The 13,737-nt window shown below is 35.3% G+C and overlaps 1 protein-coding gene across 2 annotated transcripts; it reads right to left on the reverse strand.

The window, feature by feature from the left end:
- Positions 1-4,461: 4,461 nt before the first annotated feature.
- LOC130944827 (serine/threonine-protein kinase CTR1-like) lies at positions 4,462-11,957 on the reverse strand. Of its 2 annotated transcripts, XM_057873375.1 has the most exons (15): positions 10,683-11,957; positions 9,869-10,170; positions 9,579-9,723; positions 9,319-9,434; positions 8,771-8,979; positions 7,881-8,387; positions 7,588-7,628; positions 7,240-7,308; positions 6,877-6,977; positions 6,692-6,776; positions 6,512-6,610; positions 6,344-6,412; positions 5,862-5,993; positions 5,508-5,602; positions 4,462-5,002 (listed from the first exon to the last, which is right to left on the reverse strand). In XM_057873375.1, the coding sequence occupies exons 1-15, from the start codon at positions 11,469-11,471 to the stop codon at positions 4,906-4,908; spliced, it is 2,856 nt and encodes a 951-aa protein (XP_057729358.1). In that variant the 5' UTR covers positions 11,472-11,957; the 3' UTR covers positions 4,462-4,905. The 2 variants fall into 2 exon arrangements, with proteins under 2 accessions (XP_057729358.1, XP_057729359.1); XM_057873376.1 differs by lacking the exons at positions 4,462-5,002; positions 5,508-5,602 and adding an exon at positions 5,624-5,763.
- Positions 11,958-13,737: the final 1,780 nt, after the last annotated feature.

The raw sequence follows: 13,737 nt of genomic DNA on the forward strand, positions 1-13,737 counted from the left end.
TGCTTCGATCTTCCATGGAATACTGGATTTTTGCAAAGTGCAATAGCTGACTTGTTATCGCAAAATATTGTTGTTGGAGTATTTTGTTTCTCGTTCAATTCCTCAAGAATTCTTCTTAGCCAAACTGCTTGTGTTGCACAACTTGCTGCTGCTATATATTCTGCTTCTGCTGTAGATAGTGCTACTACTGCTTGTTTCTTTGACGACCATGAAATTGCACCAGAACCAAGATGAAATACAAACCCTGAAGTACTTTTTCTTGTTTCTATATCTCCGGCCCAATCACTATCAGTGTAGCCAACAAGGTTTACTTCATTAGTATTCTCATAATAAATTCCATCATTTAAAGTACCTTTGATATATCGAAGAATTCTCTTTGCCACTTGCAAATGGTTGGTACAAGGCTCCTCCATAAATCTGCTAAGCAAACCAACTCCAAATACAATATCTGGTCTAGTCGCAGTTAAGTACCTTAGACTTCCAATCAAGCTTTTGTAATATGTAGGATTCACTGTTCTTCCTTTATCTTCTCTCAGCAACTTGAACTTCTCTTCGACTGGAGTAGAAACTGGCTTTGAATGCTCCATCTGAAATTTCTTCAAAATATCATTTGCATATTTCTTCTGAGAAATGAAAATTCCATCATCTCTTTGAACCACTTCAATGCCAAGAAAGTAAGACATCAAGCCCATATCTGTCATTTCAAAGTGCTTTATCATAGCCTCCCTGAATTCTGCAATTACCTTCAAATTGTTCCCAGTAAAGATCAAATCATCAACATAAAGACACACGATCAAGATATCTCCAGGTTCAACGAACTTGATATAAAGAGTATGCTCAAACGGACATCTTCTAAAACCATTCTCAATGAAATAAGAATCAATCTTCTTGTACCATGCTCTTGGTGCTTGCTTTAAGCCGTACAAAACTTTCTTCAATTTATAAACTTTATCTTCTTTTCCAAGAACTTCATATCCTGCAGGTTGCTCAACATACACTTCTTCTTCTAAAGTGCCATTTAGAAATGCAGATTTAACATCCATTTGATGTATCTTCCACTTATTTTGAGCCGAGAGTGAAATAATCATACGAATAGTGTCTAATCTAGCAACAGGAGCAAATACTTCAAAGTAGTCGATACCTGGTTTTTGTTTGTATCCCTTTGCAACTAATCTTGCTTTGAAACGATCAACTTCACCATTGGGTTTGTACTTAGTCTTGTAAACCCACTTTACTCCAATCGGCTTCTTATCTGTTGGTAAATCTGTCAGCTCCCATGTGTCATTCTTCTCAATGGCATGAATCTCCTTATCCATTGCTTTCTTCCAATTGTTGTCTTTAAAGGCTTCTTCAAAGTTCAATGGCTCACAATCTGAAAATAGAGCAAAATTTATGATTTCTTCATCAGACGGATCGTTGTCATTGCCAACTTCATAATCTGCTAATCTAGCAAGTAGTCTCTTCTCTCTTTGAGGTCTTCTAGATGATTCTAGTTGTTCAGTTGTGTCAGGTTGTCTTTCTTCTACTTCGTCACATGTATTTGGAATTATAGTCAGCTGCTTTTCTGTCTTTATGTTTCAGTTCCACATGTCTTTCTCGTCAAACGTCACGTCTCTGCTGATGATTACTTTCTTTGTTTCTGGATTGTACAACTTGTATGCTTTTGAGTCTGTGCTATAGCCAATAAAGATACACTTCTCGCCTTTGTCATCTAACTTCTTCCTTAATTGATCTGTTACGTGGGCATAAGCGATACACCCAAAGACTCTGAAATGATGAATGGAAGGCCGCTTTCCACTCCAAGCTTCCTCTGGAGTTTTATCACGAACACTTTTTGTTGGACACTTGTTTAAAATATGAACTGCTGTTGCGACTGCTTCTGCCCAAAACTCTTTAGGCATTTGTTTTGACTTGAGCATGCATCTGACCATATCCATGATGGTTCTGTTCTTTCTTTCAGCAACTCCATTTTGTTGAGGAGTATATCTAGTTGTTAGTTGGTGTTGAATTCCGTGTTGCTTAAAGTATTCTGAACACGCAAGATATTCTGTTCCTCTGTCTGTTCTGAGAATTTCGATTTTACAGCCACTTTGTTTTTCGACAAACGCCTTGAATGTCTTAAAGACATCACATGCTTCTGATTTCTGCTTCAGAAAGTATACCCATGTATATCTACTAAAATCATCAATAAAAGTGATAAAGTACCTGCTACCACCATTACTTGGAACTTCTACAGAACAAAGATCTGAATGCACAATTTCAAGTAATCTTTTAGCTCTCCAAGACTTTCCTGTAGGGAATGGATCTCTGTGCTTCTTTTCCAGTTGACAAATCTCACAAACACAATTGGGAATATGAATCAGTGGTAGACCAGAAACAAGTCCTTTTCTTGACAGGTATTTTAGGCCAGAAAAATGAAAGTGCCCAAACCGCATATGCCACAACCAGTTATCATCAAGTATCATAGAACTCATGCAAGAGGGATTAACATGTTGAATTTTTAACGGAAACATTCTGTTTGAAGTCATCTTTGCTTTATCAATGAACCTTCCATTGTTGTCAAATACAGTGCAATATCCACGATAAGTTATCATCTTATATCCCTTCTCAGATAATTGCCCCATACTCAGTAAATTGTAATCAAGTTCAGGAGCATAGAAAACATCAGAAATATAACTCAGAGAACCATCTTTCAATCTAATTGGTATGTGCCCTTTTCCTTCAATAGGGATCTTTGTACTATTACCAAACTTCAATAATAATTTAACTGAATCATCTATTGAAGAAAATAACTCCTTTCTACCAGACATATGATTACTGCAAGCATTATCCAAGTACCATATACTTTCATCTTCAGCACATGAATTACTTGTAAAAAAAAAGTCTGAGTACCCGGATTGTCATCAGTATTTTGATGCTGATTTTCTGCAACGTGTGCTTGATTATTATTCATCACTTTGAATTTGCAATCTGCTGCTTTGTGTCCATACTTTCCACAATGAAAACAGTTGAAATTGGTTCTTTCTTGATAAAAATTGCCTCGACCTCTTCCTCGGTTGACAGGCCTGAAATTCGTTCCACCTCTTCCTTGATTAGGTGGTGTAAAGTTATTGTAACTTCCTTGGTTGTAATTGTCACGACCTCTACCTCTGAAACTTCCTCTGCCTCTACTTTGAAAATTAAAACCACGACCTCGTCCTTCTTGTGTACGGTTTGATTCTGCAACGTTGTTGAAATTCACTCGGCTTTTCAGGGCTTCCTCAGTTGATTTTTCTGACTTCTCCAATATTCTGCTGATGTGGCTTTCCATAGTTCCTTGCAACTCTGCAATCGTCATAGTATCCATATCGTGGGACTCTAGTATCGTAGTCACCACATGGTCATACTTCATCGGCATGGTGCGAAGAATTTTCTCCACCACTTTGCTATCGGGCATATCTTCTCCATAGACTCTCATCTTATTGACAAGATCTGTAACACGAGTAAAATATTGCTCAACGGTTTCTGAGCTAGACATCTCGTACCTTTCATATTCTCTTCTTAAAACTGTAGCTTTGCTTTCTGGGCTTTATCTACGCCTTTGTATGATAGCTTCAACGTGTTCCATGCTTCCTTTGCACTTTTGGCATTTGCTATTTTGTCAAACACCGTATAATCTACTCCTTGATGAATTTGAGATAGCGCCAATTGATCTCTTCTCTGTTGGGCAGCATCTGCTCCTTCTTGCAAACCCGGTTCAATAAAATTCCACAGGTTCTGGGCCTTCAAATGGGTAGACATCAAAGTCTCCCAATAACTATAATCAAGTTTTCCATCTAACTTAGGACCAGACCACACAATATTGAAAGTGTTTGCCATACCGACTCTATGAATAAACAACTATGTGAGAACTCTCCCACACCTCACAAACTCTCAAACACCAGGCGCTGGATTAACCAACTCTGATACCAAATGTAAGTATAATACCCACAACTAATTGGCCCTAAGATCACTCACTCATATAAATGACACTATCATATTTTTCATCTCTCAGACTCACTAACACTCATAAAACAAAGGAGAGAATTTTCACATTTCAAAACATACACATTTCATTATGGAACACACATACAATACACAAGGCATATGTGCCTTTATATAGGCAATGCTTCCTACTAAAATAATAATTTATGAATCACAAATCAATTTTGTAATGACTACCATTTCATGAGTTGGCTTCATGAATCATCTTTCAATTTGTATTAATGTAGTTTCTATAATCTTCTAATTTCAATTCAATTTGATTTTGAATTCTTCATTGTGGAATGTTGTAGTTATACTACTCTCTTGAATGTTCTTCAAAAATCTTCAAGCTTCCAACATTAGCTTCTAGCAATATCTAGCAAATTGATGATTATTGTATTCAACTCAAACTTTGCTTTTTCTTTGACCATTTTGACTTCAAAAACTCTTCATGAAAATTCTAGTGATGCAAGTTGATTTATAATGAATTAACAGGAACAAATTTCACATTTCATGTTTTGGGAAAAAGGAACAAAAAAAATTAATACAACATTTGTGACTTGGAATGTAAACACTAAAAAAAATTACATAAATCTGAGGCTGCAGTGTGCATAACATAGGTCCATTTTTATTTTTATTGTTTTTATTTAAGAGTAAGTAAAACCTATGCTTTTTTGCAGCAATGTTAACACTTGCTTGAATTCATTTTTAGACTTTTATTGCCCTTCTAAAACGGGTTAGCAAAAGGCAACTAATATACAGTTGCAAACAACCAAGAGTTCCCTCAATCCGAGGGAATGACCACAAGGGTCACGTTAGTTGTTACTGTTAATTAACCTTTTTCCCATACATGGGCAACAAATTTCAGCCGCAAGAATCCGAATTATGGGCTACGTTAGACGTTTAAGTCTCGCCCATTTTTATCATCTCTGCTGGAGACTTGAGCAACTTCTTCAGCGAGACAACCATACTAGCAAAAGATGGGCGTTTGGCGGGGTCACTGTCAAGTAAATTAAAGCAAGCATCAGAAGCAGAGCATTATATCAATGCTTAAATTAGAGTTTAGCACAGAAAAAAGAGCTGCAAACATGAATAATTAACAAGCAACTAAGTAAAACTTATTATAATCATGTGGGTTTAAAGTGAGTAACTTAACTGTTTAAATCTTGGATTATCTTTACCCAATAATAACCTAAATTAAGATGTGCATTATTCAGTCCAATCTTATAAAACCACTAGAAACCTCAATTATGCATGTTGAGTAAAAAAACATATCCACATCATTGGCAGGATTGATAAATATATGGCTCCAAAAATTTGAATTTCCGCTTCTTAACCCCTCCAAGAGTGTTTCGATTGAAAATTTCAAATAATTTTTATATCATGGAACTAGAACCATCCCATACAGCATCATACCTAGCTTCTATGAACGTGCCCAGAGAACTACCAAGGTAATTTAGATCCAATTAATTTTATTATAACTGGACGAAACAAGACAAACTTACTCAGCCCAACAAGATTCCATGAGGGAGACCAATACTGGGGAGACATTTGGAGGAATGGCAAGCTTCCTATTCTGGAAACCAACAGCTCCAACCACCTGATAGTTCACCCGATAATGATTACTTCAGAAAATCTACTCATAAAATTTAGAAGTTCACTTGGCCAAGCAACATTGAGATATGCAAGTTTACATGTATACCTCTCCTCTCCATTATATGTCCTTTAAAATTAACAATTTCGTGCAAATGATCCCTACTACTGTATTAATAAACAAACACATTACATAAAAATAGCTGGCTTCAAATATTCTTTAATTGAGAGTTTGAGACCACAAATTAAATACTTCATAAGTTTACCTGGGCAGGGCTAAGTCCCATCCATGGTTGTTTCATGGTTACTAGCTCCCATAGGATAACTCCAAAACTGTATACATCAGATTTCTCATTTGAAGGTTCTCCACGGAGAAACTCTGGTGCCATCCATTCAGGCTAAAAAAAAAGAATTAATAAAGTTAAACTCTAATTGGGGAGTAAGTCTCAATGGAGTAAAAGTTCAATCAACGAAATACTGATTGAATGATCATTTTCAATGTTGAAAATATTTTGCTCCCTATCTAGGATAACAAGTCAAAATAATAAGTCAAGACTGTCCCTTAAAGGATAGTAGAAATGCATTCCATTCTTATAAGTGATAATCAATAATCAATTATCTCTCTAAAGCATGATTATGGATATGTTGATCGAGGCACATTAACAGATAGCTTAACTACTTTATCTATTGGAATCTCTATATTTCTTAATTTAAAGTAATAATCCAAAAAATGCAAGAGAGACTTAACTGTTCCAGTAACAGACTTTGATGGTATGAATGTATTTGCCTTAAATCTAGACAACCCAAAATCGCAAACCTGTGAAATGAGAAAATAAGGAAAATAGAATTATCATCTGCTTGCACAAGATATTTAAGATCTCAAAAAAAATAAAATAGAAAACAGTTTCCATTCCACCTTCACGTTCCAGTTTTTGTCCACTAACAAGTTTGGAGATTTGAGATCCCAGTGCACGATAGGAGGTTTTAGACAATGAAGATAATTGATCCCTTTAGCCTGCAATAAGACACGCCATATGTCACCTACAAGATAATTCAGCACCTAGCAGTGTAACAAAAACTAATACATGGTACAAACCACATCTAAAGCCATCCGTAATCTTCTCCTGCTATCCAAATGTTCACCAGCTGTTGGCTTATGTATCAGTCGGTATAAACTACCTCTGTCATACAAGTCGCACACATACCAGGAATCAGTAACAGTGAGACATCCAAAGAACAACAAATTTTATGGTTAACAGCACCAAAAATTTATTCTCTTACCTTTGCAAATATTCTGTCACTATTGATAGATGGGGGCGTTTTGTAACAGCACCCATGAAGAGCACCACATTTGGATGGCGAACCCGTTTCATTATTGCAACCTAAAGCAATGCAAATAACAACTTCAACATAACCTGCTCCATTTTTGGTAAATATACAATACAGTTCACAAAGAAACAATAACAATATAATAAACAGTAGGGTTTATTTTTCTCGTAGAAGTAAATTTGGTCATAAACAGGAAACGGTAAAGCATGAGAGCCTAGAGGGAAATGCATCCTCCCACTGATGGAACACATACTGTGCTGAACCATAGTGCTTAGTTAAATCCAAAATGGCTCATGTTAATATCCGTGAATGTACCTCTCTCAGAAAGTCCTTTAATTTATCATCACTGAAATCCTGAACTGTTAAAACCTTGACGGCAACATCCTGCAATTGTACAATTTGAAAAAATAAATAAGTTTCCCAGAAAGGGTAAAGAATAAAAAATGGAAGTACATAGTTTTATCTAAAATATACTCAGAGTCTACTAAAATGTGCCTACAATACAGAATATAAGTTTCTTGGTAGAGAATAGAATTGCGTGAAAAGGATGTAGAGAGAATGTGCATTGCCCGTAATTCTTTACAATCTTTAGTAAAAGGTGCTATGCACTACAAAGTATGACCCCTACAGAATATTCAGAAATAAGTGCACATTAATACTTACTGATCCATGCCATTCCGCACGGTGCACTGTCCCAAATGAGCCTATAAAGAGACAAGACCATAGCATCAGAGTTACCGAATGGAAAGACTTCTAAAGCATAAGAAAAAAGTTAAATAGGAAGTTGGATGTTCAAGTTTCCCGTTGAAAAATCATACTAATAAAGTAGGTAAACAAGTCCATTATGACTTGGTACATTGATCTACAGATGTACCAAATCGTAGTGAAGAATAAAAAGGAAAAGAGGTAGAGGGAGTAAACGCATTAAAAAATAGCATGCAAAGCAGAAATAGTACCAGCACCAACACGCTCTTTGATACGTAATTCCTCCCATGATATCTCAAGCCAGTCCATTGCAAGTGATGGCTCAAGATTCAGGTACCGTGGAATATTCCCAGATGGTAAACAGCCCTGGTTTTCGATTCCATTGTCTACCTGCACCTGTTCTGATTGGCTGGATGAGCACAATAAAGATTGCTTAAAATTAGTTTTTACCACAGAACTTTCAGTAACAATGATCTCATTCTTGTAAGTTTCTTGTACAGTAATTGCATCTTTGCCAAGTCCAACATAATCATGAAATGCTACTTCAGTAGCTGGATGAAGAGCTTTAGAAACATCTTCATGGATGGAAGGCAAAATTGGGTCCAGGACTGCACATGCCTTATTATTCTCGTTTAAATCCAAAAGAATTGGAGGTGGAACTGTTTCTTCTTGGGATTGCTCAAATGAAGAATAAATGGAGCTGTTGTGATTTTTTAGCAATTCAGCTTCTTTAATTTGTTGATCTTCCTGTTCACAGCCTGCAGAACATTAAATAGCAGCTAAGACCAACTTAAATTATAGAAGTCCTCTCTGCTAGTGGAGATTTACTAAAACAGAAGTATAGACTCTATTCAGACACTTTACAACCCATGTTAAAGTTTTAACGTGCATAAGGAGGCAGAAATCTTAAAGCAAGCTTCAAAATGCATTTACTCTAGAGATCAAATGCTTGTGTCCTGGTGCATCATTTGCATGATTAATTGACAGTTGTTTAGAAAGGATAATGATGCAAAATAAAACATGTGGTTGAACCCTACTGCAAATAAACTTATGTAGCACAGATTCCTTCCTTGAAGGTGAAGTTCTTACAAACAGTTGGTAGATCAACTTTCCACGTATGTAATTCTAAAGCACAACATACCTAAATACGGATGACTTTCAGGGATTACAGAAATGTGGTTGGAACTCGGAGATTGTGAACATGTTGTGCCATCCATATAAGGTGATTGTGATTCTTTTAAATGAGAAATTTGAAATGGGGATGGCATTGAAGAAAGATACGCTCCATTAATTGAGGAATCTGGCCCATGGACATTTCCCGGTTCCCCAACCAGGTCGACTACATATTCCCTGTTAAACAATAAAGCAAAACAGGTACATCAGAAAATGTGAAGGTGGCATGCCAAGTCCTTATATGATAAATCTAAAAAGGCCGTTACAATTATACAACTTATCCACGAATATATCATGCATGTTTTAAGGGCTCGAAACCAAGATGAACATGAAAAGTTACAAGCAGAACCAAGTAATCAACTACAGCCTACAAAAAGTGAAAGGGGATAATGAATCGATACTACTGAAGTTATGCAAGGTTTGCAAGTGATGAAGAGATGTTTGCATTGCCATTACAATCAATATGAGAAAAGGACAAACCAAAAATTAAAGGTGAAAAGACAGCGATTGCCAAACCTTGAGAGCTGATTGTCATCTTTGAACTTGACTAAGCAAGAGGATCTATGATCTGCAGCACAATACTTGCAACCTCGAGCAATGCGGCATGGCAAACCTATATAATCTGCCAATTTCTGCGCACCAAAACAAGAGCTACATCAATTAATACACCCATTTCATGCATATGCATGCATATTCAGTAAATCCGTGTTGAATGAGTAAACGTACAAACTAGAAAGTAGAAAACAACTAATGAGGAAGCATAATAAATTCTTGACCTTGAAGAGAATGGCCCTATGCCTACAAAGCCCAGTAGATAAGCTGCCTATGGGAAGAACAACACACTTGTGAAAATTCCTCAACCTCCTGCTGATCATCTTCCACCGCTTGTGCAGATCTCCTTGCTCCACCGGATATGTACCCCTGCATACAGTTTTTTACAAAGACAAAAATCACTTTAAAAGAATATACAAACAAAAATGTTGACAGCGAAAATGAACCACCACACTTGATGAATATTGTAGCATCAAAGACACGACGGGTTCTTATATGATACGGTATATCTCACCCCATATATGAGGCAACAAGTTTTCCAAGCTGTTCAACCAACACGAGAGTATTCTCTGAAGCACCATACAACTCCTGCGCTTTATCTTGAAGTACCTTCAACCGAGAATCGTCTTGTCTATCAACAAGAACCACCTCTATACTCGTCTCGCCGGGTTCAATTGCCTTCAGCGCCATCAAACTAGGTATCTTTTTCCCTTCCTCCTCCACCTCATTGCACATCACCCATAGGTACGGATTCATCCCCAGTATGTTGTAAAATCCATCCGATATCTTGTCTGAGTATGACAAACACCCACTCACCTAAAATTCCAAAATAATAAAACAACACACAATCATATATTCATCAAAAAACAATAATTATTTTGCATGAGAAATTGAAGTGCCGCAAAAAATAAGGTGGAAAAAGATGCTATATATTATTGATCAACATTTAATTTTTTGCCCAAACTCGCCTTTTGTTTGACTAAATTAATACATTGAAAAATCAAGTATTCAGATACAATTGCATCATGATAAATTATTTTTCTATGTACCAATTTAGTAAAAGCATTTATTTATACTGAAATAGAAGCGCTACAATTTCAAAATAATAATAAAAATACTCGAATATGTTTAGTTTCAATTCAAGTGCGTATTGTGATTTCAAACAAATTTTGCTTGCAATGTTTAAGGCTTCAAGATACGAAATAGCGATTTCGTAATTATCCAAACAGAAAAAAAGTAAACTAATAATGCTAGCCGTTTTGAAATTAATTTTCCAAACAATATTTTGTCAAAATAAAAGAATTTTCAACGGGAATTCGTATTGTTACCCATAGACGATAGGAAACGGATTCGGAATCCCATGTCTCAGTGGTGGGAGCAAGAATGGGCTCAGTCACGAGACTCGCCAAGCAAGTGAGCCTCTTCGCCATTGTCACCTGCAGCATGTAGCTCTCCTTCGACTTCTCCGCAACCTTCTCTCTCCTCTCTTTCTCATCTTCTTCCTCCACCTCCTCCTGCTGCCTCCTCCTCCTACTCGACGTCGTTTCCTCCTTCACGACCTCGCTCAAGAAATTCCCGTCCACCGTCGTAGCCGTTGCCGTCCCGGAGAACAAGCTCCCGGCGTAGCTGCTCCCGCTAGACATTCTGGGAAGCGACACCTGCCGGTCAAAACTCTGGTCTAATGCTCCACCGCCACTGTCCTTCGACGCCGACGGAGGAAGCAGAAGCCCGCACTCGTCTTCTTCCTCGGACAACGAGAACCTCCGGTGATCATGACTGGATCGGCGATCTCCTTTTCTCTCGATCAGCCAGTCACGGAACGCACGGGCGACATGCTTTTGCTTATTCCGGAGATTATCACGGCGGCCACCAACGGCGGTGAAGAGCTCCGACACAGCGGAGTGTGTTTTAGAGTAAACGACATCTTCATCATCTTCAACGACGTCGTTTTTGGACTTCTTGGAAGTAGCGTCGCTTTCGATCCCGAAGGATGGTTCCGATTTGACCCATGAGGTAAGTGTCTTCTTCTTCTCGTGATCCAATAGCTGTTTCGAAGACTCATCTAACCCTCTCTCCCCAAATTGACGCGGGAAAATGTATGTGGCTCTGTGAGGCATCCTTCTTTCTCTTTCTCTCACGAGTCACGAGCTTCTTGACACACTGATCACGTGCACATGCACATGCACATGCGAACCTCTTTCTTTTCCGTCTTCCCTCTCCCTCCTCGCGCCGCCTCCACCTTCTCTTCCGTTTTCTTCCTCAACCCATTAACGAGAGTTATATATTGAAGAACTTTTATATAGCTAAGAATTTAAACAGTTGTATTCTGATCTATAATTCTATACTATGTAGCTTAGTACTTCACCTTGATTCAATGCACGACGCACTGGTTTTGGGTTTCGGTGGAGAGAGTATTTGATTGAGGAATATTATTGGGTATGGATAGAAACAAAAAACATGGAATGGTTCCAGAGAGAGTGTTTGTTGGGTTGATTAGTTATGACGTAGTTGTGTGTATTTTAAGCAGCGGAAACCGGAGTTATGGGTTGGAGCTGGAATGATGGATGGATGCTGCCCTTACGCTGTAGTAGGGGAAAGGAAAATCATAACCAAATTGAATATAAAAAGATTAAGAGGGAAGGAGGTGGGTCTGCCATCAGGTGATGGCGTGCACCCTTTTTTATTAATGGTAATGTTAATTGTTACTTCATTACAACTCAGTCAACTAAAAATTTACCTTAATAGTTGAACATTGATAATTATTTGCAAAGTTTATTAAAATTTAAGGTCTCTAATAATTATTTTAAAAATATTATTTGTATATAAAAGATTAATTATTATATATTTATATATAAATATATATTATTTAATTTATATTAATATATATTTTATATTTTAATATATATTATTAATTACCAACATATTATAATTCAAATAACATAATTTTTTTATACTCATATAGACATTGCTAATTCGAATCTCACTCCTAACTTTAGAATATATATATATATATATATACATACGAATAATTAATTTAGCTATTATTAATGTTTAATATAGATATAACATAGTTTTTAATTAATTAGTTTGTGGGGTGAATGGATTTTGACAGTCTTTTTTCTTCTTAACCCTAACTAATTCAATTCCGTTGTTAATAGTTTGTTTCGATGAGGCTCATTGAATTAGTATTAAAGTATAATTAAAATTAATTATTAAAATTAGTAACAATTAACTAATAAAATTAGTAGTTAATATAAAATATAAATTTTATTTTAATATATTTTTAATATAAATAATTTTATATATACATCTAATCATATAATATTATATTAATAAAATTATTTTTTATATTAATTACATGAATAATTATTTAAAAAAATATAATTATATGATTTTATAAAATATTTTATATTATTAATACATTAAAATTAAATTCCATAAAATATATATTAAAATAAATTAATAAATAATATATATTTATACATAAATATATAACGATTGTTTTTAATATTCACATAATATTTTGTTCACGGATTAACCTTAACCCAAACCAATCCACACCTGTGACACCTCTATATGTTTTGTTACGTGCATAAACGATATGCTAAAGACTCATGCCTCACAGGTGTAAATGTGTTTACACCCACCCAGTTCAAACTTCAAACAGAAGGCTGAGAAAAGAGTAGACGGTCAAATTAATTTTAAAAAAATTATTTATCTTTTAAGTTAATTTTTAATTAAATTTTTAAAAAAAATTAAATTAGTTATATTAATTTTGTTATTAAGATTTTTAGATATGTATTATAGTGTTATTTAATGTGTTATATTATTAAAGTTTGATTCTATTAAAAAAATATAGAAAGATTAATATAGTTAATTTAAAATTTTTAAAAAATAAATTTAATTAAAAAATTTTAATAATTAATTTAAAAAATAGATAATTTTTAAAAAACTAATTTAATAAAGGAGAAGATACGTACTGCACACAAGAGTATATTGAGGAATAGATCTTCTTAATTTTTGTTAATAATTGAAAAAATAAAATATAATTTTTTATTATTAATTTTATAAGTGAAATTAAAAATAAATAAAAATTAAAAATTATATTTTTAATTTTTTTTAACAATCAGAGAGAATCCATCTCGATCCATTCCCAGTATCGTAGTGCTGTGTGCACAAGCGGGAAGCAATAGCCAATAGCTCAATAGGTACCTAGTAGAAGAGAAAGATGGAGTACTCAACCATTCATCGTGCATACACTCACTACTACCTAGATAATAACAAGATATTATTCTAAATTCCTACTAATAAAATAGTGGGGACAAAAAATCTTAGTATCTAAACACCACCTCAACATAAATAAAGACTAATTATAAGTGGCTT

This window comes from Arachis stenosperma, chromosome 8 (genome assembly GCF_014773155.1).
Source record: "Arachis stenosperma cultivar V10309 chromosome 8, arast.V10309.gnm1.PFL2, whole genome shotgun sequence".
Classification (NCBI taxonomy): Eukaryota; Viridiplantae; Streptophyta; class Magnoliopsida; order Fabales; family Fabaceae; genus Arachis; species Arachis stenosperma.

Excerpts from the sequence above, each read along its gene's own strand:
- LOC130944827 (XM_057873375.1), bottom strand. The coding sequence starts at position 11,471 with ATGCCTCACAGAGCCACATACATTTTCCCGCGTCAATTTGGGGAGAGA. Across the intron at positions 8,388-8,770 it reads TGAAAGTCATCCGTATTTAG|GCTGTGAACAGGAAGATCAA; the intron begins GTATGTTGTGCT and ends AATGTTCTGCAG. Across the intron at positions 5,994-6,343 it reads CAAAGTCTGTTACTGGAACA|CCTGAATGGATGGCACCAGA; the intron begins GTTAAGTCTCTC and ends CTTTTTTTTTAG.